At 40.4% G+C, this 27,872-nt stretch overlaps 1 protein-coding gene across 9 annotated transcripts in view; it reads right to left on the minus strand.

Annotated features, from left to right (window-relative positions):
* CEP112 (centrosomal protein 112) overlaps window positions 1-27,872 on the minus strand; it is a 357,419-nt gene that overhangs the window by 282,013 nt on the left and 47,534 nt on the right. For 5 of the 9 annotated variants that reach the window (XR_012154913.1, XM_073311621.1, XM_073311624.1 and 2 more), the window contains 2 exons: window positions 7,605-7,691; window positions 1,662-1,761 (listed from right to left, as the gene is read on the minus strand). The exons of 1 other annotated variant lie outside the window; for it this stretch is intronic. Coding sequence is in view for 7 of the 8 variants with exons in the window: in XM_073311621.1 (XP_073167722.1) it covers window positions 1,662-1,761; window positions 7,605-7,691 (187 nt within the window). In the remaining variant the exon portion in view is untranslated. The remainder of the gene's footprint in view (window positions 1-1,661; window positions 1,762-7,604; window positions 7,692-27,872) is intronic. 3 more of the 9 variants (XM_073311618.1, XM_073311619.1, XM_073311620.1) reach the window with 2 other exon arrangements.

Here is a 27,872-nt window from a genome sequence, read left to right on the forward strand (position 1 = left end):
AGCCATAAAACTGGATATTTAAACCAATATGGGATGCTCTCTTTCCACTGTGGTTTTGTTTACTTATAAAATATTTCCTGATGACTTTTTTTTCTCTCTGTGAAAATATGAATATACAGAATTCTGTAAAACCTTCAGTAAGTATATAACATAAGCAAATTAAATACCTAAGGAAAATATAAAAACATTCCAACTCTAAATACCTTGCATCAAGATTTTATGCACTGCCAATTATTCTTAAATGTACCAGAACAACAGAAAAACAGTAGCAGTTTACATGGAATTCTCTCAGAATTTTCAAAAGTGTCTAGGGATTTTGAGTGCCCAACTAAAGCACCTGAAAAGATCCTGATTTTCAAAAGAAGCTGGGCATCTACCCTCTGAAAATCAGGCCCCATAAAGATATGTCACATTTGGCTCCAAAATATTGAGGCACTCAAAATCATAGAATCGTAGAATATCAGGGTTGGAAGGGACCTCAGAAGGTCATCTAGTCCAACCCCCTGCTCAAAGCAGGACCGATCTCCAATTAAATCATCCCAGCCAGGGCTTTCTCAAGCCTGACCTTAAAAATTTCCAGGGAAGGAGATTCTACCACCTCCCTAGGTAACGCATTCCAGTGTTTCACCACCCTCCTCGTGAAAAAGTTTTTCCTAATATCCAACCTAAACCTCCCCCACTGCAACTTGAGACCATTACTCCTTGTCCTGTCCTCTTCCACCACTGAGAATAGTCTAGAACCCTCCTCTCTGGAACCACCTCTCAGGTAGTTGAAAGCAGCTATCAAATCCCCCCTCATTCTTCTCTTCTGTAGATTGAACATCCCCAGTTCCCTCAGTCTCTCCTCATAAGTCGCGTGTTCCAGTCCCCTAATCATTTTTGTTGCCCTTCGCTGGACTCTTTCCAATTTTTCCACCACCTTCTTGTAGTGTGGGGCCAAAAACTGGACACAGTACTCCAGATGAGGCCTCACCAATGTCGAATAGAGGGGAACGATCACGTCCCTCAATCTGCTGGCAATGCCCCTACTTATACAGCCCAAAATGCCACTGTTGCCACTTGGCAACAAGGGCACACTGTTGACTCATATCCAACTTCTCATCCACTGTAACCCCACTAGTCACTCGTCACTTTTCAAAATTCTTGACATAAAGATTTAAATAAACCATAAAGTAGGGCTGGACTAAATGCACTGAATAACTAAATTGCTCAATTCTCCACCCAGAGCTTAAAACTAATCTTGAACTTGTTACACAGTTCCAAATTGATTATTTTCAATTAGTTTTAGAATTCATGTGCCACTGAACCTTCTACTTCTGATTGGGATTTGAGATATCAAAGTATTTCTATCACAAGAAACACTGCTTATGTGGTATTTTAAGCCCCTCAAAAACCAGTAAGCACTAAACCTAACAAGAACTTGCTGTCTCTTGAAAAATGTAGTATGGAAAATGGAGCGCAAAGAGAATCCAATGAGCATCTTAGTCAAATGACAAATTATGGCCACTCTTTGCCAGCAAACTTATGCACACAACTCCTACTGCAATTCAACAGGAGTTGAACATGTGCACCTAAAGGTAAAATGCGGCCCTTAGTCATTAATGTATATAGTACCACTACACAAAAATAGAAAGCAAAAAAAAAAATTCTCATAGTATCACCTTTCTTCTCTAGCTTCCTAATAGTCTCCTCAGCTTCATTCTGTTTAGTTTTGTAGAGGGTCTTCAATACCTCAGTTTCATTATTCTTTCTATCCAAAATCTGTAGTAGAAATTCACAACACTTTAACAAACCTGTGCTTGCAAAGAAAAATATAACCCACAACCAAAGAACAATATCATATATGTGGATATATAACAGTGGAAGAGTTTTGCGCAGTCAAGAGATGCTCTGGCCTCATGGAAGTAAGGAAAAGTGTGACATTATCATTTCCACAGTAACCAACTGCAATGGTTATAAACAGAGGATGAATTCAGATGGGAAGCAGGCAACAGCAGGATATGAACTTCTCAGGAACAAAAATACTATTTTATTGTAAATGTCCTTATTAACAAAGAAAAAGTAAACAAAGAGAAAATGTTACACAGACAAGTAACTGATTCTGAAAAAGAATGATCTTCACAATGCATCAAGATTTCACAGGTCTTGAACCTTGGTCCACAGGGTTCCCAATTGATTATCACCTGCCTGCTCCCACCCAGTGGCTCACGACTAACCAACTGAGCAGAAAAGACCATGAAACCTGAAGTTATATCAGAGAGGGTTTCCCTGGGTCTGACTGGAGGAACACACTGAGCTCTGATTGACATGCCTATTTAAATCCAGAGGAAGTTGTCCATACAACTGGGTTCTACCTGGCTGCTGCACTGGACCCTGCCTTCTTGCCTGACTCCTGAATCCTGCCTTCTAACCTTGGCCCTGGTTCCTGCTTCCTGGACCTGTTCCTGTTCCTGTCATCTTGTTCTGTTCTTGATTCTTGCCCCCAGTCTCTGAATCTGGCTCTGACACTTGGCTTAATACTCCAACTCCTTGGCTTGATTCTCGGACTCTAGCACAGAGAGGAGCAAACTATGGCCCATGGGCCACATCCGGCCCACAGGACCCTTCCCTCTGGCCCTTGAGCTCCTGCCAGGGAGCGGGGTTAGGACAGGCTTGCAGAGGAGCCAGCCGAACTCCCCGGCAGCGTGGTGACCGGGGCTAAGGCTAGCCCCTTGCCCCTCCTCTTTTGCTCCCCTCCCACCCTGCCTCCCTCACAGTCACAGTTCCCCAAGCACCTGGGCAGCGTGGCTGCAGCTCCGGCCAGGTGGCACGGCTATAGCACTGCCAGACCTGGTGCTCCAGGGCGGTGCTGTCAGGGGGAGTTCCAAGGCAGGGGGGACAGGAGGGGGAGGCGAGGAGCAGGGGAGGTTGCAGGGGGATGGTCAAGGGGCCTGGGCCCTGCTGCCAGGGACAGGGGCAGAGCAAACCATGGCCCCACTCCACCTCCAGCATGCTTAGCCCCTATCCCCAGCAGCCAAGCCCAGACAGGGAGCGAGTCCTGCCTGACTGCCAGGGAGAGCAGCCAAACGAGCAGGGGAAATGCAAAGGGAAAGGACTGAGCCCCCTATTCCCCCACCCCACAGGTAACGTGGGGCGGGGAGAGCAGGGAGGGTTGGATAGGGGGCAGGGAGGCCCCAGGGTAGCGGTCAGGGGGTGGGGAGCAGGGGAGATTGGATGGGGTGGGGGTCCCAGGGGTGGTCAAGGGGTGGGGAGCAGGGGAAATTGGATAGGGGATGGGCATCCCAGGGGGATGGTCGGGGGCAGAGGTGTTTGGATAGGATGCAGGAGTCCCGGGGGGCAGTCAGGAGTGGGGAGCGGGGGGGGGTTGGATAGGAGTGGGGGCCAGGCCACGCCTCGATGTTTGGGGAGGAATAGCCTCCCCCAGCCTTCCCTACCCAGCCCTCCATACAATTTCTGTACCCAATGTGGCCCTGGGGCCAAAAAGTTTGCCCACTCCTGCTCTAGCGAAAACCTTTAGCTCTGACTCTGGCTCCGACCCTTGGGTTGACTCCCCAACTCTTACTCCTGCTTCAACCACTAGACCCAGCATCTTTCATAGAATCATAGAATATCAGGGTTGGAAGGGACCTCAGGAGGTCATCTAGTCCAATCCCCTGCTCAAAGCAGGACCTATCCCCCATTAAATCATCCCAGCCAGGGCTTTCTCAAGCCTGACCTTAAAAACTTCTAAGAAAGGAGATTCCACCACCTCCCTAGGTAACGCATTCCAGTGTTTCACCACCCTCCTAGTGAAAAAGTTTTTCCTAATATCCAACCTAAATCTCCCCCACTGCAACTTGAGACCATTACTCCTCGTTCTGTCATCTGCTACCACTGAAAACAGCCTAGAGCCATCCTCTTTGGAACCCCCTTTCAGGTAGTGGTAAGCAGCTATCAAATCCCCCCTCATTCTTCTCTTCTGCAGACTAAACAATCCCAGCTCCCTCAGCCTCTCCTCATAAGTCATGTGTTCCAGTCCCCTAATCATTTTTGTTGCCCTCCGCTGGACTCTTTCCAATTTTTCCACCTCCTTCTTGTAGTGTGGGGCCCAAAACTGGACACAGTACTAAGATGAGGCCTCACCAGTGTCGAATAGAGGGGAACGATCACGTCCCTCGATCTGCTGGCAATGCCCCTACTTATACAGCCCAAAATGCCATTGGCCTTCTTGGCAACAAGGGCACACTGTTGACTCATATCCAGCTTCTCGTCCACTGTAACCCCTAGGTCCTTTTCTGCAAAACTGCTGCCTAGCCATTCGGTCCCTAGTCTGTAGCGGTGCATGGGATTCTTCCGTCCTAAGTGCAGGACTCTGCGCTTGTCCTTGTTGAACCTCATCAGATTTCTTTTGGCCCAACCGTCTAATTTGTCTAGGGCCCTCTGTATCCTATCCCTACCCTCCAGTGTATCTATCTCTTCTCCCAGTTTAGTGTCATCTGCAAACTTGCCGAGGGTGCAATCCACACCATCCTCCAGATCATTTATGAAGATATTGAACAAAACCGGCCCCAGGACCGACCCTTGGGGCATTCCGCTTGATACCGGCTGCCAACTAGACATGGAGCCATTGATCACAACCCGTTGAGCCCGACAATCTAGCCAGCTTTCTATCCACCTTATAGTCCATTCATCCAGCCCATACGTCTTTAACTTGTTGGCAAGAATACTGTGGGAGGCAGTGTCAAAAGCTTCGCTAAAGTCAAGGAACAACACGTCCACTGCTTTCCCTTCATCCACAGAACCAGTTATCTTGTCATAGAAGGCAATTAGATTAGTCAGGCATGACTTGCCCTTGGTGAATCCATGCTGACTGTTCCTTTGTCTCAGCCCCAACACAATATAATGTAACAGTAAATTTAATAGTGTTGAAGACAATCCAAGAATGTAAGCATAAATTTTATTGATAAACGCTCAATAATCCCCTCTGGGATCCCACCAAGGAAAGACCACAAACACAGGGAAGAAAAAGTAAGATGCAATGTTTTCTTTATAAAAGAATTAACACTTTGGCATTCAGTGGGTAAACAATTTTTCTCTTTTATTTTAAAATACTGTAAGACATTGTCCCAAGTGACCCCGCTGTGTCACTCAAAAAAAATATAATTGGTTATTCCAAAAGTAAAAGCAAGGGTAGCATTTTTGGGCCTTACCCTGTCTTCTGGTAGTACTACATTCTCTATGGGGATATAGTGTGCACACTGATGACCCACTCCAACTTCCTCTCCATGTCTGATACCTTTAATAGCATTCAGTTGTTTTCTTTTTCACTCCCAGCAATACATCTGCCTGTACCCTAAATATCACATTAAAAACTCCCTCTCCCCATTATCTTACCTCTGAAACTATTTATATATTTGCTTGCAATTCCTTTACTATGTTTTGTGGGTCCTTCCAAAGACAGTACGCTCTAATGGAGATTTACTATGGTGTTCTATGTACACTGGAATCTACAATCCAAAGGCAAAGACAACTTTTTGTCTATCTTCATTGTCCATAACCAGTATTTGGTTATACATAAACATTATATCTCTATACTCTGATCCTTCAGAAAATCACCAGTTCTCTCTGTCCAGTCAAGTACTTTGATCCTATCAGACTCATTAGCATAATTTGCTTTCTCAGTCCCACCTTTGCTGATCTTTACTCCTTGCACTGATATCTCAACCTTCTTCCCTGCCTCCACTGAATGAATCTGGCCATCCCAAGAGAGCACTACTGTTGGAGGCAAGCCACAGAAGGAAAGCAACAGATATGTAGGGATATGGAAGCCTCTCATCTGGACTTCCTTCCTTTCCTTAAACCATCAAGACTATTTTTAAAAAAAATTTTACTCTTTTTTTCTTTCCACATTCTCATAAAAAAGATTTAAACTTTAGTTGTCTTGATATGTTGACAGCAAAAGACAATCCTATATAGGTATTTGTATTTATAAAAATACAAACACCTCTGTATTTATAAAAATATACTTATCATTGAAATTGTACAGGCAAACTAAATTTATAGTACTGTCTAATCTGAATATTAAAATAAAAAGATGTATATTTATGTAAGTTCTCATGCTTCTGGATGCAGTTTAAGACACTATTTTAATGAATATTATAAACTGAACGTTAAACTTAACATTTATGTTTCAGTTAACGTTAAAACATTTTATAGTAATCCTAAAAACCTCACATCAAGCAGAACATTGCCACCCCAAAACAGAATGTTACTCTCTCCTACATTAAATAATCTTGTGATTAAAGAATTAATGCAACACTATTGAACTTCTTCTGAAACATATCCAACATGATAAAACAACTTCAAAAGATGGAACCTTGACAGCAGTTTGAAAAAAACAACAACTAAGGAGATGAGAAAGCATCTCAACTATTCCTTATTCTTACAAAGCTGTTTCCTTTAGACTCTCATCTTCACTAGCTGGTTACACTTACAAGCTTTCAGAACAGATGAGTCAAATATGCACCTGACCAAATATTAACATCCTTTATGGGAGTCTTTGATGTGTCATAGTGTTGTGTCAACTGACTTCCTCCAAGCCTGTGACTCAGTTTTGAAAAACAAAACTGAGACACTCAGTAATGCTAAGCCTAAATTTGGATAAGGCCCCACGAATCTCATCCTGTGAGGTACTGAGCTCTCAACTCCCATTAACTCCTTGGAAATTAAGGGCGATCAGCACCTTGGAAGAAGCACTGAGTATCTCAGAGGCTGTGACCTTATGTATAAAAAGCACGATACTGAGATAAACAATAGAGGCGATGACAGTCTTTTTAAATCATTTGCAAAGTGATGCTTTGCAACACAGTCAGAAGAAACCCTACATAGCGCAAAGTCACCATTATTAGGTGACAGTTTATTGCGGTGCAGAATCAAAAGTAAAACAAAAGTTTGATGAATTAAGGGTGAGCTGAAGTGTGAGCGTGTTCAACAGGTTGCCACTCTTCTTATTAAACCAGCCTACTTTTTCAAGCACAGCGTCAAAAATAAAACAGGGAAACCAAGGTCCGGTTACCGTGCGGATAAACAAATGCATTTGGGAGACTCATTTAAACAATTAAAACGAAAAGAAAATGTTCAAGGGACACTGAACTTTACACTAAAACCAATAAAAGCCAAGGGATACAAATTTACAAACACAATGCTAGAGTTAAAGCTGGAGCTTCCAGAACAATAATCCGAAGGCGGTCTTGGTTAATGATAAAATCATAGGGTTTCCAGCTTCACTATCAGATGAAGCCGCAAAAGTTGCTGGGTTGTGAAGCAAAAAAATGTTCTTCAAACCCCCATATTTGCAGTATCATCACATAGCACATACAATAACTTTTCACAGAGACATTTTCCTTTTCCAAGTTCATACCAGTATTGGAGATCTCCCTTTCAAATCAATTTTTGCAAACTGCAACAAACAACAAAATCTTATTTTAAAGGAAAATGAATGTTAATCTGAAAAAGCTAAAGAAATTAAATTCAGCTCTGAATTATTTATTATTAGGAGCATATTCGATAGTATACAGATTCATGAACTCTACATCCCTCAGAAGTAACATCCAAACATTTCTTACCTTCTGAACATCAGCATCATGCTTCTGCTGTAATTTAAGCTTTTCTTCATGAAATTTAGCTTCCATTATTTTTGTTTTCATTTCCAGCTTTAAAGGAAAAAGTATCTCATAGTTATTAATTGACTTTCAGAATAAAATTATATTAAGGCCCTTCAGTGATTATTTACTTTCCATAATTAGAAAACTAGTCTTTTGCTTGGGGGGCAGAGGGTTTGCTACTCGATAAACGATACAAAAAAATTCAGGTACAGTTTTTTAAGTGTTTTCATACCATTTATTTCATACAAACATTAACAGTTTCAATCTGCACCCACTGTTTAAAAAAATTGTAGAAGATTTTAGCTGGTGAAAGAAACGACAATCACTGTCCAAAAAGCTAAAATTATATTTTTAAACAAAACAGTGTGAAAAGAAAGTTTTAATATTTGTGATAATACACATAAATCATGCTAAAAGCTCGTATTTATTAGGCAGGTGTTTCTCCAATTTATACAACGGATTTCCTTCATCTCTCACTCATGTTTATTTTTGTAGGTTTCTATTATTCACAGATCTTATATTCCGTACACACTTCCTTTTTTAAAGATTCTTTTACTTACAAAATCATTAAGATTATTGCTGGAAAATCAGCAAGCTGGAAATATCTTGTTTTTGCCTTTTTATTTGTTTATTATAGTTTATTTAAAAGCTTGCATGTAACATACCAATGATATTGCTGTTCATTGTAAACAGGCCAAGTTGTTCACGTAAGACGACAACATGATAATTTAAATCTCTCATACAATTCTGACAATGCTTCTCAAAGGCCATAATAAAAATGTATCTCCATATATCATAGCTCTTTACCAAAAATCTTTCTAAAATGACCAATGATACTTTGGACCATACTATAGCTCTCCCACTTAAAACTAGTTACTTCTGCTGCTCAGGGAGTGATGCAGCCAGAAAGCTTCCCCCAGCATAATCAACCCTACAACCTCCTTTGTTCATAAGTGACACATCAGGATGGGGTATGGGTGACAATGGCTGGCCAGCAGAATGTTCTCTACTGGACTGTTCCCACTAGCACGCCTTAGACCAACATTTAAGCTGTTCTAAGAGATGGTGAATTGCCACCACTCTCCTCAGACAGCTGAATACAGGATCCCAGCCACCTTCCCTCCACCCTCAGCTCCTGCACAGCTTGGCTGGACCAAAGATCTGGCCTCTTGTGTTTCACTAAGACATGATGGATAAACTGTATTATATACAAGAATATGATTGAGATCCCACACGAGCCTTCAAGAGCAGAATTGGGCCAGGTGTGCCCAATCAGCTAATTAGGCTTTAAACAGGGAGTCTTTTGGCTGGAGGCAGCTAATTAGGAACAAGCTCATCTGTGCAGCAACAGGTGGGACCTATAAAGCCAGGAAGGTAGCTACAGACTGGGTCAGCTGCTGAGAAAAGGCAGTCACTCCCTGGGGAGAGGGTTCTTGGAGCTGGTACAACCAGACACAGAAGGGGAACCAGAGCGTAGAAAGCAGTCCAGGGAAGGAGCATTGAGGGCAGAGAAAGGAAGCCCAGAACTGTTGAGCTGAAGGTCCCTGGACAGGAACCTGGAGCAGAGGGCAGGCCCAAGTTTCCCCACCAGCCACTGAGGGAGTGGCACTGGGGCAGTGAATGGGAAGACTGCCTAGGACTGTTGATGGACAGATCCCAGAATGGGAACACTGAGTGACCAAGCCAAAGGGCTAAGTGACAAAGAAGATGCTGCAGGTCCTGGAGTGAGAGGAGCTGCAGACCAGAGTGATGGCGTGCAAACTGCAGATGGGGCACTGGCCTCAAGAGCTAATCCCAGAGTGATCAGGAGGAGGCACCATATTGGCAGCGAGTGGAGCACCCCGTGACAAAGAATCAAATTCATTATTCATTAAATTTATTTTTCTGTATTTTCTTTGGTTTATATAAACACAGTATTTCAAGAATTGATCTAATTTATTTTACGTATACAAACATACATGTTTAATACAAACACATTGCTATCAGTTCACTATAACACATAGCTATATCAATATAGATATTTTTAAACATCCACATGCCAAAAGATCACAACTTTACTGCACTGAACTTAACAAGAAAACCCTATGGGCAATAGATCCTGTCAACAGTTGAAAGTAGGAGAGGCAAGGGCAGTAAGCCCTTCCATCAAGGACTCTCCACATTTAAGTACCAATACATCTAACTGTACTATGCCTAAGCAGGACATTTAACCCAAAGCCCAAAATAGGTCTGCAGTCCTATATAAGCTACTATGCCAGAAAACATCTCCAAGTCTTTTGCCAGCAGATCCAACTCTTTTCAACACAGATGGGTGGACTGATATCTAATCCAAAGGAAAGGAAATCTATTCCCCTCATTTTCCAAGTATCACAGACTCTTGTATTCTCAAGATAATCAAATGCTAGACATTTCATAATATGCACTTGTACCACATGTATGTTAAATATGCCCTCTCACTGGCAGCCAGTTTTCTCCAATTAGCAAGAGTGCATTGTAGCTCAATGTATGAATTCCAGCGGAGTTTCCTTTCAAGTATAAAAGGACCTGGCACTTCTTTGCAGAAAAGGATTCTAAACTTCATCTGGAGAGGACTAGTGAAGAATGTATCCAGATATATGGTATGAAAAACTCTGAAAATGCTTGCTCAAAATAAGAGAGAGAAGGCTCATTACTCAAGGACAGAAACACTATGCTGACAGCTTGTGCCACACACTATCAAAGAAAATGCGGAACCACCTGATCAACATCCTCTAAAGCAAACAAGGAAAGATTAAGAATGAGCTCTCAAAACTAGATACTCTCATAAAAAAACCAACCTTCCACACAAACTTCCTCATGGCTGAACTTTACAAAAACTAGACAAGTCATTTACAACACACACTTTGCTTCTCTACAAAAGAAAAAGGACACTAAACTACCTAAACTACTACATGCCACAAGGGGCCACAACAGTTGTTCCCTTAACCCTCCCAGCAATATTGTTAATCTATTGAACTATACCCTTAGCCCAGCAGAAGAATCTGTCCTATCTCAGGGCCTCTCCTTCTGCCCCTTCACCCCCACGAACACGATACAGTTCTGTGGTGACCTAGAATCCTATTTTCAACATCTCCGACTCAAAGAATATTTCCAGCACACCTCTGAACAACATACTAACCCACAGAGACCTTCCTACCAACCCTACAAAAAGAAGGATCTGGGTGGACTTCTCCTGAAGGTGGAAACAACAGACTGGACTTCTACACAGAGTGCTTCCGCCGACATGCACGGGCTGAAATTGTGGAAAAGCAACATCACTTGCCCCATAACCTCAGCCGTGCAGAACACAATGCCATCCACAGCCTCAGAGACAACTCTGACATCATAATCAAAAAGGCTGACAAAGGAGGTGCTGTCGTCATCATGAATAGGTCGGAATATGAACAAGAGGCTGCTCGGCAGCTCTCCAACACCACTTTCTACAAGCCATTACCCTCTGATCCCACTGAGGGTTACCAAAAGAAACTACACCATCTGCTCAAGAAACTCCCTGAAAAAGCACAAGAACAAATCTGCACAGACACACCCCTGGAACCCCAACCTGGGGTATGCTATCTGCTACCCAAGATCCATAAACCTGGAAATCCTGGACGCCCCATCATCTCAGGCACTGGCACCCTGACAGCAGGATTATCTGGCTATGTAGGCTCCCTCCTCAGGCCCTACGCTACCAACACTCCCAGCTATCTTCAAGACACCACTGACTTTCTGAGGAAACTACAATCCATCGGTGAACTTCCTGAAAACACCATCCTGACCACTATGGATGTAGAAGCCCTCTACACCAACATTTCACACACAGATGGACTACAAGCCATCAGGAACAGTATCCCCGATAATGTCACAGCAAACCTGGTGGCTGAACTTTGTGACTTTGTCCTCACCCATAACTATTTCACATTTGGGGACAATGTATACCTTCAAATCAGCAGCACTGCTATGGGTACCCGCATGGCCCCATAGTATGCCAACATTTTTATGGCTGACTTAGAATGCTTCCTCAGCTCCCGTCCTCTAATGCCTCTACTCTACTTGCACTACATTGATGACATCATCATCATCTGGACCCATGGAAAAGAAGCCCTTGAGAAATTCCACCACGATTTCAACAATTTCCATCCCACCATCAACCTCAGCCTGGACCAGACCACACAAGAGATCCACTTCCTGGACACTACGGTGCTAATAAGCGATGGTCACACGAACACCATCCTATACCGGAAACCTACTGACCGCTATACTTACCTACATGCCTCCTGCTTTCATCCAGACCACACCACATGATCCACTGTCTACAGCAAAGTTCTACAACACAACCGCAAATGCTCCAACCCCTCAGACAGAGACAAACACCTACAAGATGTCTATCAAGTATTCTTATAACTACAATACCCACCTGCTGAAGTGAAGAAACAGATTGACAGAGCCAGAAGAGTACCCAGAAGTTACCTACGACAGGACAGGCCCAACAAAGAAAATAACAGAACGCCACTAGCCAATCACCTTCAGCCCCCAACTAAAACCTCTCCAACGCATCATCAAGGATCTACAACCTATCCTGAAGGACGACCCATCACTCTCACAGATCTTGGGAGACAGGCCAGTCCTTGCTTACAGACAGCCCCCCAACCTGAAGCAAATACTCACCAGCAACCACACACCACACAACAGAACCACTGACCCAGGAACCTATCTTTGCAACAAAGCCCGTTGCCAACTGTGTCCATATATCTATTCAGGGGACACCATCATAGGGCCTAATCACATCAGCCACACATTCACCTGCACATCTACCAATGTGATATATGCCATCATGTGCCAACAATGCCCCTCTGCCATGTACAGTGGCCAAACTGGACAGTCTCTACATAAAAGAATAAATGGACACAAATCAGACGTCAAGAATTATAACATTCAAAAACCAGTCGGAGAACACTTCAATTTCTTTGGTCACTCAATTACAGACCTAAAAGTGGCAATTCTTCAACAGACTCCAACGAGAGACTGCTGAATTGGAATTAATTTGCAAACTGGATACAATTAACTTAGGCTTCAATAAAGACTGGGAGTGGATGCGTCATTACACAAAGTAAAACTACTTCCCCTCCTACTGTTCTTGTAAAGTGCTGGAAATGGCCCACCTTGATTATCACTACAAAAGGTTCCCCCCCCCCGACCCCACGCTCTCCTGCTGGTAATAGCTCACCTTTCCTGATCACTCTTGTTACAGTCTGTATGGTAACACCCATTGTTTCATGTTCTCTGTGTATATAAAATCTCCCCACTATATTTTCCACTGTATGTATCCGATGAAGTGAGCTGTAGCTCACGAAAGCTTATGCTCTAATAAATGTGTTCATCTCTAACGTGCCACAAGTACTCCTTTTCTTTTTATAGAAACACTTAAATTACCTTAGGTAGACTAAAGTTTCCAAATCCTTTTCCATTTTAGACAAAATGGTTAAACTATTCTTCCCTGACAAGTCCCAAATACTCAGCTTTCTCCATTTCATTTACAACATTAGCCAAACAGTGCAGAGAAGGTGGAATTTTCAAAAATTAGATGCCCAACTCGCATTGGCAGAAGGGTGCCTGACTTCATTAGGTGCTTTTTAAAATTCCAGTGTTTTTCTGACTTGCCTGCTCTGCTGACAACATGTGTGATGTCGTCACCCGATACTGGGGAACTCCACATCAGACACAAAAGTAAAATAGGGAACCTATGTTTCAAATATTCAATTACCAAGTTTTTAAGGTGCAATATATTTTAATAATTAGGAGTATCAAGATTTTATTTTGTCAGGGAAGGGTGGTTTTATTTTTAAGTTTATCTTTGAAGTGAGACTAATCCTGCATTCATACTGACTTGTTGGAAAAATTGTGGTAATAATATTTAAGATTATGAGTTTGATATTCAGTTCTATGTCCATGAGGCATAAGTACAGCTGTCTTATCTTCCACAGCCATTTTGAAACCATTAACTCAACTGTTTAATGTGATAAACATATCTCAGTAAAAATCTCAGTAAAAATATTAAAATTTTAGAATTACTGCCAGCTTTTCACTTACATAGAGCTGCACAGTGGGCCAGTACAAAGACTATACACCACTTAAGTCCTTCGTATGTCCTATTCTAAGGGCTTGAATAGGATTTTAAATTGTGTATATGCCTGGGGCAAGCCTTAAAGCAGGGATGAACTTTTACCCCTGACACACTTTTATCAACGATTTGGTAAATATAAAATTTAAGGATGACACAAAGATTGGCATAATGGCATACAGGTCAGTCATATAGATAGGTTTGGCAGGATTCAATTTATATTTGTTGGCAAACCTCTATTTTGCCACAACATTGAAATCAACCAGAGAAAAAATCAATTGGTAACAGGTGTCATGCAGCCTCCCCCACACCTTGCACCTGAGGGATTGGGTGTCACTAGCCCTGCAGTCATAGCAATGAGGGAGAGGGAAAATGAGAGCAGAGCTGCAGAGGGCTCCCTGTGTTGCCACAGGGCCAGTAACACCCGATTCCAGCAGGCGCAAACTGCAGGGAAGGCTGAGACCCCGGGGAGGCAGAGCAGACACCTCTGGCCAGGACTACAGAGAGTAGGAGGAGTCCCTGGGTACAGGGAGACGAACCCGCTGCTGAATGACTCGGTCCATGAGAACAAGCTGTTCAGCAGCAGGGTCTGTGCTCAGACCTCCCCACACCTTGCACCTGCAGAGGTTGGTTGTCACCAGCCCCACAACCACACAGGAAGCCCTCTGCAGCTCTGCTGTCACGGCCCTGCTGTTTCACTCACCAGCCAGGAATGTGGAACCATCCATGGTAAGTTTCAGAGTAGCAGCTGTGTTAGTCTGCATCCGCAAAAAGAAAAGGAGTACTTGTGGCACCTTGGAGACTAAACAAATTTATTTGAGCATAAGCTTTCGTGAGCTACAGCTCACTTCATTGGATGCATCCGATGAAGTGAGCTGTAGCTCACGAAAGCTTATGCTCAAATAAATTTGTTAGTCTCCAAGGTGCATCCATGGTAAGGAACTGTTCAGAGACACCTTCTGGACAGGGCTCATCCTCCTCTTTGCAGTCCTGGCCATGAGTCTCTGCTATGCAGGGCCAGGACCTGAACCTTCCCTGCAGCTTGCATCCCAGTGTCTTGGGTCCCTGGCCTAAGCGTGCATGAGGCAGGTGGGAGCAAGAGAAGAGGCTTTTCCCCTAAATTTCAAATACTCTTATCTACTTAAAGAAAGGAATATCTCTGAAATTTAAAATGTGCTTAAATGAGTCAAGTTAACTGCAACGTTTACTTACTAGCATGTTCATCTCCTATCACTAAATTAAACTTAACTTCCTGGTGATAGCTGACTGTATTTCCGTGCCAGCTCCTCTCATCTACCATCAGTTTCTGTGTCTTAAATTGTGTTATACTTTATAGGTTTAATATATATTGCAAACACAAAATATTATACAAACAATGTCATGGTAACCCTTTCATGTGTTTCAGAAAGAAAGCAGATGAAAATAATTTAGACCTCAGTGCATTCATCTTCATCAGAAAAGCAATTGTTGGTTTATGTACTGATGTCCATGTACACTAACAGCTTACTTATGAATTCATCTCCTTATTCCTAATTAAGAGATAGCTTAGAACAGAAAGTACATGATGCACTATCCCTGAGATAGAAAAATAACTTAATTTTTGAGTAGATATTTATCCATAGCTGAAAAGTTTGCAATGAAGTGTGAAATTTATCCATTGCCATAGCCTGAGTATCATTCCTTTGGGTTTCTGTCATTGTTTATTCTCCTCACAGAGACTATGAAGCAATTAAACCCTAAGGCCATGTAAACATTACTGATGTCAAACATCTGTGCTGCCCCTGTTATTTAAAGCCATGGAGGGTGATACCAACAGAACAGCTTTTAAGTGCCTAGGCAGACTTTCCTTTCTTCCTATTTTCAAAAACTCATCAACAGCAAACAATTATGTCATCACACCACCGTAAAGCATTTTCAGAAATGTAGGAGTTATGTGTAAGCTTGAAAGCTGGTGTCTCTTACCAACAGAAGCTGGTCCAATAAAAGATGTTACCTCACCCACCTTGTCTCTCCATTTTCAGAAAGGCAGTTTCAGAAATCTGAAGTAATGCAGTTCATAATGTAAACCTCTTAGTGGCCATCCTATTACTGCCATAAGTATCAGTTATCTAGGTGCTTCCCAAATTTTTCACGTCACAATCCCAGCATTTATCCTGCCACTATTTTTTTTTCACATGAATTTGCAGAAGTAGTACAATCTGTTATATCTGTTTAATTATCCGATATATAAACATATCACTGTGCAGATCAGCCATGTTATTTTGTGCCTGGGGATCAGAGACACTTTGAACTCCTATTGATCACAGTTTGCTTGTCGTCACTGGACTAATCACCTTCAGGCCAGAGGTGGCATCTTGAAGGTTTAATGTACATCAGTGTTTTTGGGATATTTGCCAAAACCTCTATGTTCACTTGCCAGATTTTTTTCAGTGAGTGTGTGTGTGGGGATGGGTGGGGTGAGGGGTAAACTGTAAATTCTAACTTCAAAGTTAGAACAAATAAAGTAGGGCAACTTATTTTTTTCTCAAGACAAAATTTTCAACACCTGCATAACACCAAGACAAAAAAGGAATTATTAATCCACAATGATTAATAATCATATAAAAAGAAACATAACAAAACTTAATTCTTTACCATGTAATTAGTAAACTTCCTACTGAATGCCATTTACTCAACTCTTAATACATGGGGTTAAGTAATAATAAACAATAATTCTTTGCACATATAGTGTTTCATCTGGATAACTGAAGTGCTGAATCACTGTAGAAGTACTGCACTGCACTTGGTTCTCTTGAACAACAGATTTTATCTTTTTAAGTTATAGACGATTGGAAGTCTCCATTATTTAGTATTAGATACTATTTTCACACTTTTAAAATTATGCCTCCGAACAGTTTAATATCATGTACAGTAGTTATTACATTCCATTTTTCGCTTCTTGTGGAAGACTGATGCCCCACCAATCTCAAAATCTATGCTGCTGCCCACCTCATCTTTTTGTGTTCATGAAATGGAAAGAAAGGAACAATTACCATATATTAAGAAAACTAGGGCTGAAATCCTAGCGCCACTGAAGTCAACAGCAAAACTCCTGTTGATTTCAGTGGGGACATGATTTCATCCTAAGAACTTTAAACTTGTGCATGTATCTCATAGAAGACACAGTACAGTGAAGGAAGTAAACAAGAATCTGTTTCCTACAGAGCCTGTAGGGAAGAATGTCCAGAGGTTGTAATATCCTATGGGGAAATTCAATTATAATACATTTTCTGCGGCAATTCATTACCTACTCTCCTTAGCTATTATGACTGTGTGTAACAAACATATATGGCAAAATTGGTTTAAACATGAACTGATGCCAGCAACAAAAGGTCAAACTTTTTTTGCACCCAATTATCAAGTATTATTAGGTGTATTATATATTTATTAAACTACTGTCTGCCCATTCGGAAACACTTTCACATTTTCAAGGTTTTATTATTTTTTTGTTTAATTTTATATTTATAAAATAAGTTTGTACCCCACTCCCTTATTTTTAAACAACGAAGATGAGTAAGGATAATTGTCCTCATTTTATTCCCAAAAATAAACTGAGGCAGGACAGAATGACTGACCTGCCAAAAGTCACACAGAAAGCCACTGGCAGAAAAAGGAAACTGATAAAACCTTTATTTATACTGGTTTATTTATCCGTAATTTATACAATTAGAGTATAGTTTATTGATGCATGAATTTCTCTTAAATTCTTAGTACTGAACTGTTGACATTACAAAATAGTTATCTACTCTGCTTCCATAACTATGCACTCATAAAATACATGAGAATAGCAGAATAAAGTTCCTCATTTTCAAATTAATCACATATCCTTTCTTATAACCCAGTATGTGTGTCTGTGAGATAATATATACATGAATAATGACTTAAAAGGAAGGATATAGATAGATAAAATGTTTTTTATATAAAGCAAGAGCTAAGACCATCCTTTTTCACTGGTAAGTAAAGGATTTTGTAGCGCAGTACTGCCACTTAAACCTAAAGGGATTTCAAGCAGAAAATACACATTAATGGTCTTTATGGGGGAAAAAGGGGGATAGGGGATTATTTTGGTGTGGCATACACTTTTTCCCCTTCTAACAAAATACCTCCTTTTTTGGCATAAGTTTATTTATCACTCTGACTGTATTCTTTCCAATAGAAATACAAGACCTGAAACATCCTGAAGCCTAAAAGAGGCAAGACATATTAACAGAAAAATTTCCTGCAACACAAAGAACTGCAGTGAAAGTGAGACTCGTGTATGTCAAGAACAAAATCTCAACCATGACCACAGCACAGACCTTAGCTTAAAGTGCAGTGGAGCTGACTTCTTTGCAACTCCAGCATGGCGCTCTAAGGGTGCTTTGTACATGACAGCTGACTGATCTTTAGGCCTTAAGCAAAAAAAAAGCTACTCTCTGCAAGAGCTGTAAGAAGGTCCACAGCCTGTATCCTTTGCCTAAACTATTTAGGATAAAGCTGTCTGAAGGATAACAGGAGACAATCTCAAGATTTAAAGAGGGGGGCTGCTTCAATGTAGATGATTTTACATATAATATCATGTTAAAATTCCTGTGAGGTTAAAAACTACAGTATGTCTAAGGTTTCAGAGTAGCAGCCGTGTTAGTCTGTAACGGCAAAAAGAAAAGGAGTATGTCTAAGCTGCACCAGCAGTGGAATGAATGACTACAGTAAAGCTTACATTGCCACACCAAACTACTCTGCAAATAATTTATCAAGGAACAAGATGAAGGTATCCTTGACAAAGTTGATACTCTGTTGGAAAGTCAGGTTTCCTTCACAGCTAAAGACTTAAGGAGAAGTCCTTGACTTTGTGTAACAGGCTGATCAAGCCAAATCATACCATATCTTTTCCTCCTGGGCCCACAGAGTATCTAATCACTAACCTACTGGTGCACCTCTCAGAGGTTTGACTCATTCCATTTGATGAATCTGTGTTTCTATATAAACAAACAAGCCATCTGAGTTTAGCATATAGATTGTTTTTTGCTATATGCAAAACTAATTTTTTTCCTGTGTTGAGGGTACTGTGCTTCTCCATTGTTGTAAATTTTTGAATTTTCCAAAAATGATTCTTTTAGAGAGCACAGATTTTTTTTGCCTATATTTCTACTTGTTTTAAATTTATAAAACTATCAGATTTTCAAACACATTCTACAAATTAAAGGTAGCCATAAATAATATTCTTCCTAATAGAATATAATGCACAATAAAAGCAGCTTTTCCATCTGGAATTTGCATTAACCTGGGGCATTTTTCTTATAGAATCATAGATACTAAGGTCAGAAGGGACCATTATGATCATCTAATCCGACCTCCTGCACTACGCAGGCCACAGAATCTTGATGTTTTTCAAGTGATATCAGAAAGTATCAGTACAATTAAAAAAACCTCTACACATTATTTCATTTACTGACAGAACTCACATGGTACTATAACGTTAGATATAGGAAGATATTAAAATTAAATTACTTAAAATACATATTTCTGTTATAGAAATAATTTTTGGCAATTGTCATTTTGAAATCATAGCTATCTAGTTTTGGGCTTAACCCTACAATTCTATCTGCACAGACAGAAAAGCTTCACAGATCTAACGGGTCTACCTCAGTGGTTCTCAACCTATTTACCATTGTGGGCCACATCCAATACTACCTGTATGGTCCTGAGGATGTCACATGGGCCGCAGCTGTGTGCTGACTGGGCCGCAAGTGGCCCACAGGCCACATGTTGAGAACCACTGGTTCTACCTACATGGATGGGACAACTCATCAAGTTAAGTATATGTGTCAGTTTTTGCAAGACTGGTGCCATACCTCAGCAAAAATAAAACTGCTATTAAGCAATTTTAACTACATTCCAAAATCACAATAAAAAGAGCTGCTTGGTATGCAACTCCTTTTCCATATAATTGCATTTTAATAATTTATAGTTTTCACCAGGAAATTAAAAGAAGAAAATTAAAATTTCACTAGGAAAATTTTGGAAGGTTTAAAATTTTCATTGTCAATTCAAAAAGTAAGGGCCTCATATATTCATTATTTATATGGCAGCATATGGATGTTTTTCATTTTTAAAATTTTTGTAAAGGACATGTTTATACAATACGCAATGTGATAGCCACTCAAATTATGAATTAACCAGACATGATTTTTAAATGTCCCAAAATAAAAATGTTTGCTCTAAAGTTGATGTTTTCAATCTGCCATTATTTTCCCAAACAAGAAAGTATCTAGTATATTTCTCCAAACCAATGCCAAAGGGATTTTACATCTTTTTTGTACTTATAAATTAATTAAAAATTTAGAGCCATTGTCGCTTCATAATTTACATGGAGAGCTGTTTCATGTCTTTCAAAAAAGAAAATGCCATCTAAAGTTTTTGTTTTAATTTTTAATATTGTCAGATTTCCACTTTAAGGGACATTTTTTTGAAGTCAATGATTAGTTTTGTCCCTGATCAAATTTAGTCATTTAAAATAATTGTATTCACAACAGCACATCATATTAAATATTTTAAGAAATTCTTAAATGCTGCAGTAAAAGAACATTCAATAGTTTTATTTGGAGTGACAACTGTCCTACTTCTTATACATCATGAACATTCTCTGCCACTTGTAGCGAAGACACTTGAGGATCAGTAAGTGCCAAAAAGCCTGAAATGTTTAACGGTCAAAGTTCACATACAGTAGCAAATCTTGATAAACAGAAAAAAAAATAGAGTTCTAAAATGCAACAAATTGCATCCTCTTTAGTGCTTAAGGTTCCAATCCTGAAAGTTGATCATGCAGGTGGAATCTTGTGCCCACACAGAATTTTATTGGCTTCAAAGGGTGACAGAGGGAAAAATCAGTCCAGATTGCAGGATCAGGGCCTAAGTGAAAGTTCCTATTGTATTCAATTCTGCCAAGTCCTGAGTTCCCTCAACTCCCATTGAAGTGAGTAGCATTTGTGTGTGCTCAGCCCCCTGCAGGATCAAAGCCATAGTGAGTAGAGGAGTAAGCAGACAATTATCCCTCTGCCTAAATCAAGTTATTTGACAGTTCATCTGTCACCCCAAACACTAATTAAGCAACAGAAATCCCAATGATTCATCGATGTAGCAGAAATTAGAAAAACTATAATAACCCAGTTTCTATGCACCAAATATACATACAACTGAAACCCACAAATTTGCTTTTCATTGTTTTCTAATGTGTATTCCATCCATCTCTGAGTCTTTGTTCCATTTCATCCATATCGGTATCTACTAAAACATCCAACTATTGTCACTACATTCATTTTTCACAGTTTCCACATTTTGACCATTATATTGCAATTTCTTTTTTTTAAAAGTGAAACCAAACAATTTATTTGTGCTAAATGAATGGAAAGAATGTATTCAGAATACATTTTTTTATACATTGTACCAGCTTAGGCTGCTAAATAAGCATTCATTAGTGCTATGTTGTGCTACTTTCTCTGTACTCTGTTTTGTTTCTACCAAGCAATACAACATTTTTGGCTGTTATGCCAATATATTCCTATAATATTCATCTTATACCATATTCTCTAATAGTCTTTTGAACATTTAAAATAGTTATTCAAACTAGGTTTTAGGGAAAATCACAATTCATCTCAGAATTTCCACTCTATTTTTTTTATTATAGAAAAATTATATTGATCTGGAAAGTAAATGTCACTTACGTGGCACATACAGCATTGTTAAAAATCTATTACCAGCAGTATCAATATTAGTAAATTATAGAAGTTAGAAAGTCAGTTTGGAAAAATGTTTCTCATCCTGGCTGTACATTGCCTGTAGCTCTATTATTTCTGTGCCATTCCAATCTAATACTAAAATAAGTTTTTGGCTTTACTAAGATCAACACTGAAGGGTTAAAGCACATAAAAATGAGATTTCAGTGACTTTGAAGTCAATAGGACTACTTTTGTAAGTAAAGTTTTGTGGAAACTTAGTGGATCAGAAATCACATGAACAAGAGATATGGTTTTGTAAAGGGAAATCATGCCTCCCTAATCTATCTGAATTCTTTGAGGGTGTCAGCAAGCATATGGACAAAGGTGATCTAATTGATATAGCGAACTTGGACTTTCAGAAAGCTTTTGAGAAGATTCCTCACCAAAAGGCTCTTAAGCAAAGTTAACAGTCATGGGATAAGAGGGAAGATACTTTCATGCATCAGTAACTGGCTAAAAGATAGGAAACAAAGGGTAGGAATAAATGGTCAATTTTTACAGTGGAAAGAGGTTAATAGTGGAGTCACACAAGAATTTGTCGTGGGCCTGCAATGTTCAACATTTTCATCAGTGATCTGGAAAAGAGGGTAAACAGTGAGGTGGCAAAGTTTGCAGACAATACAAAATTGCTCGAGATGGTTAAGTCCAAAGCTGACTGCAAAGAGTTACAAAATGATCTCATAAAACTGGGTGACCGAGCAACAAAATGGCAGATGAAATTCAATATTAATACGTGCAAAGTAATGCACATTGGAAAAAATAAAGACCAACCTATACATAAGCCGTAACAGGCTTTGTGAGGTCCATCACAACTCCTTCCCTCCCACTCTTTTTACTAGACTCAGCGGAATTGGACAAGCCTACATATGATCATCAGCCGCATTAAATGCCTAAATAGGAGTCCATAATTTATTGATTCTGCATGTCAGAAATTCTAAAAAAGGGCACCGAGCCATGCATATACTTTTTATGTACTTTGGCCTTGTCTGCTCACACTCTTGTATGAATTTAAAATAAACTAGTTTAGTTGAAGTAGTAGAAACCCTATATACACATTTTTATTTTGGTGTACATTATTTAGTCCTAATTAAATGTAAGGTAAACGTAAGGGTTGCTCTACTTTACGTGATTAGGTCGATGTATGCTGAGTTGCATCTAGGTAGCTGTGAAAGTGTCTTCATTTAAATCTGGCTCCTGCCAATGTAAGTGCTTCTCTATGCCAATGTAGTAACACCACCTCTCCCACTTGTGTAGAGTCACAGTAAATATAATTATGTCGACGCAGTGTCAGTGGACACACCACTTATGTCAACTGTTACAGGCTTTCAGGAGCCATCCCACAATACCCCAAACTGACAATACAATTGATACAAGTACTCCTGGTGAGAACGTGCACTGCTGACACAAGGAGCCAAGTGTTCACACACGCAAGCAATTTAATAACTGTGGTGGCTGTATGCCAACGTAAGTTAGGTTGACATAATTTTGTAGTGTAGACATGGCCTAAAGAAGCCTGGTTTAAATTGAAATAAAAGTGTCCACACAGCCTTTTTCACTGGTTTAACTAAGAGTTTAAAATAACGTCTTAATTTAAACCAGTACAACGCCACATGTAGACAAGTCCTAAAAAAAATACATCATAAGAACAGCAATTTAATATAACCCACCACAAATCCCCTGCTCTTCAAAAAATTCCCCACCCCTGAAATCACAATTCCACCCATACCATTTTCAGGTGCTGGTGGAAAAGGATGAGCCTCACAGTGAGCCCTCTCAATCTTTGGATTTGTGCTATTTTGGATTAAAAACCAAAATGAATTCGAAAGCCAGGGGTCAAACTATTCAATTTAGGTATGTCTGGAATAAGCAAGCTTCCTAAACCTTTCATAGAAGGTGGCCCCTGAAGAGCACTCTAATGGGCTAGAGAGGGCCCCTTCAACAAATTCCTAAAGCTCATCAAGAGACTGAGGCACTCACCCTACTCCTGTACATTTCATAAGGTCTGCAGGAGTGAGGCACCTGTCATGCGGATACTGTGAAGAGACACAGGAATATGTTACTTTCTGCAATCCTCAAGCTTTTCCCACCCACAGGTGAAACAGTAGTATTCAATAATAGAGATTAAAACGTGTGTATGTAAGTCACAGCATAATGATTCTCCTAATTTGAATGTCCATGTATGAGGAAAGAACAATACAGCAACAAAGATCAGCTTAAACCTTTTCGCCCAGGCTTCAGGCTCTTAAGGTTCCGCATGTGTGTTGTGTGTTTTATTTTTATTCTATATAACTTTATTCTTTGCTCATTTATTCTATATGAACAAAACACACACACACACACACACCCTATTATAATGCTCAGGAAAACAATGCTGACAGAGTTTATAACATTCTTGGCAAAAATGACAAAAATATCTATTTTTAATTAAGAGAAAAATGTTTACTCTGTGATGTAGCCCAAAGCATAGCAATTTTAATTCTACATTTTTAAAAGCTCAAGTTAATTACAAGAGTCATCCTTTAGAATGCTGTCACCAAATTAGTTTTTATTAATTGCTCTTAATCAAGTATGCATTAAATGTCTAATTCGTATGTTTAAATATTTTCCCATGGAATAAAGCTATTAAGAGGAAGAATCAAAATCTTTAAAAAGTTCATTCACACTGACCACTTCATAAAACTAATGAAAGGAGAAGCCAGTCTGGTGAGTCAAACTGCCAGACTTAAGACCATATCTCGGTCCTCCAGCCAGCCTTCCACTGCTTGATGCATTTTTTTCCTTCACTCTTGTTCAATGTCCATATCCACTGAATTATTTTTCTATCATTTTCATCTTTCTAAAATGCTTTGTTCATTTTTCTTCTATAATTCTCTCGCTTCGTTAACTTCACATTTTTCTTATCATTGTTCTCTTTAATCTGAGTCTCAGTTTCTGTAGCCCTCCATTTCTACTCACCTGTCAACCCATTTCTTCTCTCTCCCTCTTGAATGAGGGATGGACTCTACATTTGCTAATCCTCAAAATGCAGGTCAAAGTGTCCACAAGGTGACAGAGTTACTCCATTTTCAACATCTCAGAACCTGTAGACATTTAACTATAAAAATGTCACAGAAGCATGGTTTTTATACCTAGATGCAGATGAATCATTTTTTATATTACGGTAGTACCAAAAATGTGCTAGGCTCTGAAGAGAAACAAAGAAAGTCCCTGCAATAAGGAGCTTATAATTAGGGCCCTAACAAATTCATGGCCATGAGAAACACATCACAGACTGTGAACTTTGGTCTTTTGTGAGCTTTTACCCTATACTGTATAGATTTCATGGGGGAGACCAAACTGTGGGTCTTGATCCAAAAGGGAGTTGCAGGGGGGTCACAAGGTTATTTTAGGGGATATTGCCACCCCCCTTACTTCTGTGCTGCCTTCAGAGCTGGGCAGCCGGAGAGCAGCAGCAGCACGGAGGTAATACCATACCATGCCATCCTTCCTTCTGCGCTGCTGCCTTCAGAGCTGGACAGCCGCAGCGTGGCAGCTGCTGACTGAGGGCCCAGCTCTGCAGGCAGAAGCTCAGAAGGGTGGCAATACCATACTGTGCCATCCTTACATCAGCGCTGCTGCTGCTGCTGGCGGCGGCTCTGCCTTCAGAGCTGGGCTCCCGGGAAGCAGCCACCACTTTCCAGCTGCTCAGCTCTGAAGGCAGCAACACCGCCAGAAGCGGCGCAGAAGTAAAGGTAGCAGTACCACAACCCCTGCTACAATAACCTTGCGACACCCACACACACACACACACAAACACAACTCCTTTTTGGGTTAGGATCCCTACAATTACAACTCGGTGAAATTTCAGATTTAAATAGTTGAAATCATGAAATTTACGATTTTTTAAATCCTATGATCATTAAATTGATCAAAATGGACCGTGAATTTGGTAGGGCCCTACTTATAATCCAATTGTACATATGATACAACAAGTGAGATCTACCATATGCCAACGGAGAAATCAGAGGATGATTGTTACAAAAATAAGTTCACATAGTCACTTAGTTGAAAAAGGGCCATTTCTTGTACAGAATACATTCCCCAATAGGTACAAAATTCTCCCCCATCACCATCCTCCAATTTCTAACCATTAAAATCCCCTTCCAGGGAAAAAGTTCCCCTTCACCCAATCCTCCATGGCTGTACAACTACCCACCCATTCTTCAGCTCTCCTCTCTCCTCACCATGAACTCTCTCACCATTCACCCCACATGGCAAACCAGGGTAAGTTACCCAGCAAACATTCCATACCTCCCAAGGAAAATTACCCACTGCCCTCAACACAAGTTCCTCTCATCACCACATCATTTCTGGATATCAGAGCCCCCAGACCTCTGTATTCCCCACCACACTCACCCACACCCACCAGCCAAGCTGCCTACATGAACAGACAAACTGACAGTATCTCACAGGCAGAGCCAAAACACAGTAGGTGGGGAAGACACCTGCGTGGTCCTTTTTAAGCCCAGCACGGCACACAACAAAAAGTTTAGCACAGGAGTCCAAGATCAAAACATGAAATGTCAGAACTACAACCATAATCAAATGACAAACTGTAAAAACTGAACTTTTCTTTACTTAGAGAGACAAAGGTGGATCAGGTAATATCTTTTATTGGACCAACTTCTGTTGGTGAGAGAGAGAGAAGCTTTTGAGCTACACAGAGCTCTTCCTCCAGTCTGAAAAAGGAACGACCAGCATCATCGCAAACTGTAAGGTGGAACAGATTGTTTAGCATAAGTAGTTAGCATATATTGTAAGGGATCCTTCAAGGTAAAGTGGCCCATTAACACCTCTGCAGCCATAGGCCTTTGTGTGGATCAAAAGCTTGCCTCTCTCACCAACAGAAGTTGGTCCAATAAAAGATATTACATCGTCCACCTTGTCTCTCTAAGGCCTGGTCTACACTGGGGGCGGGGATCGATCTAAGTTACGCAACTTCAGCCACATACTGAATAACGTAGCTGAAGTCGACGTACTTAGATCTACTCACCGTGGTGTCTTCACTGCGGTAAGTCGACAGCTGACGCTCCCCCGTCAACTCCGCCTGCAGCTCTCGCTCCGGTGGAGTACCGGAGTCAAAGGGAGAGCGCTTGGCCATCGAGTTATCGCATCTAGACTAGACGCGATAAATCGACCCCCGCTGCATTGATCGCTGCCCATTGATCCTGTGGGTAATGTAGACAAGCCCTTAGGCTTTGTCTACACTGGTACTTTCATCATTAAAACTTTTGTTGCTCAGGGGTGTGAAACAGCAGCCCCTGAATGACAAAAGTTTTAACTACGAAAAGTGCTGGTGTGGATAGCGCTTCGTCAGCGGGAGCTGTGCTCCTGGCGTCCGCCCGAAGTGGTTTTATTTGTCACCGGGAGAGCTCTCTCCCGGCAATAAAGAGCAGCGACACAGTGTAACTTATAACGGCGCAGTTGCAGAAGCAGAGACGCATTTTTGTGAGGTGCACAGTGTCGATGTAGCTTTTATATCCTGGAACCAACATGGCTACAACTACACTGCATACTTCCCTTCCTTGTCTCACAAGTCACATATCAAGCTTCATAACATAATTGTTACACCCAACATAGCCTTCAATAATTGCCTCATCTACAATCGAGTAAGCAGCACTATAGAGAATATAATGAGACTACCTTCACAAGCCCTGTAAATACTCTTACAGTAGAATTCGTGGTTATACTATAATAACCTTTAGATTAAAAGAATAAATAAATAAAAGTTTGTCTCTTGACAAATTTTTTTATTGCAAGTTATTTGCATTCTAGTAACATTAGAAAAGCAGAATGTTAAGTGACTTAAAATATGCTTGCTTCAGATCTGCTGAGCATGTACTGAGTTTAGATACCTTGCTTACTGGGGGAAAAAATTCTGTTGTAGAGAGATAATAAAGACAACAAAGATAAAAAATGTTCTAGCAAAGAATAAAAAATGTGAAACTGAAAAAATATGGAATAGAAGAAATAATTAAAGAAACAATTAAAAAAAACACAAAGTAGTTCCAAAATGAAGTATTTTATGTCAAGTAAATTGATTGGGGGTTACCAACAACCACTAAAATAATAGTAGATTCATATAAATAGATTTGTTTTCTACTCCACAAGAGGTTCAAAATCAAATTTTAGCAACATAATCAGTTTTGTGTTTTTGAAAAACATAAATAAGGACTTCACTCCTTTTTTCACTCTACGGGTGAGTGGCATTCAGGATGGGTGGAGGTGAAGTTCAAAGGGAGCTTGCCTATTTCT

The sequence above is a fragment of the Lepidochelys kempii genome, chromosome 14 (genome assembly GCF_965140265.1).
Source record: "Lepidochelys kempii isolate rLepKem1 chromosome 14, rLepKem1.hap2, whole genome shotgun sequence".
NCBI lineage: Eukaryota > Metazoa > Chordata > Testudines > Cheloniidae > Lepidochelys > Lepidochelys kempii.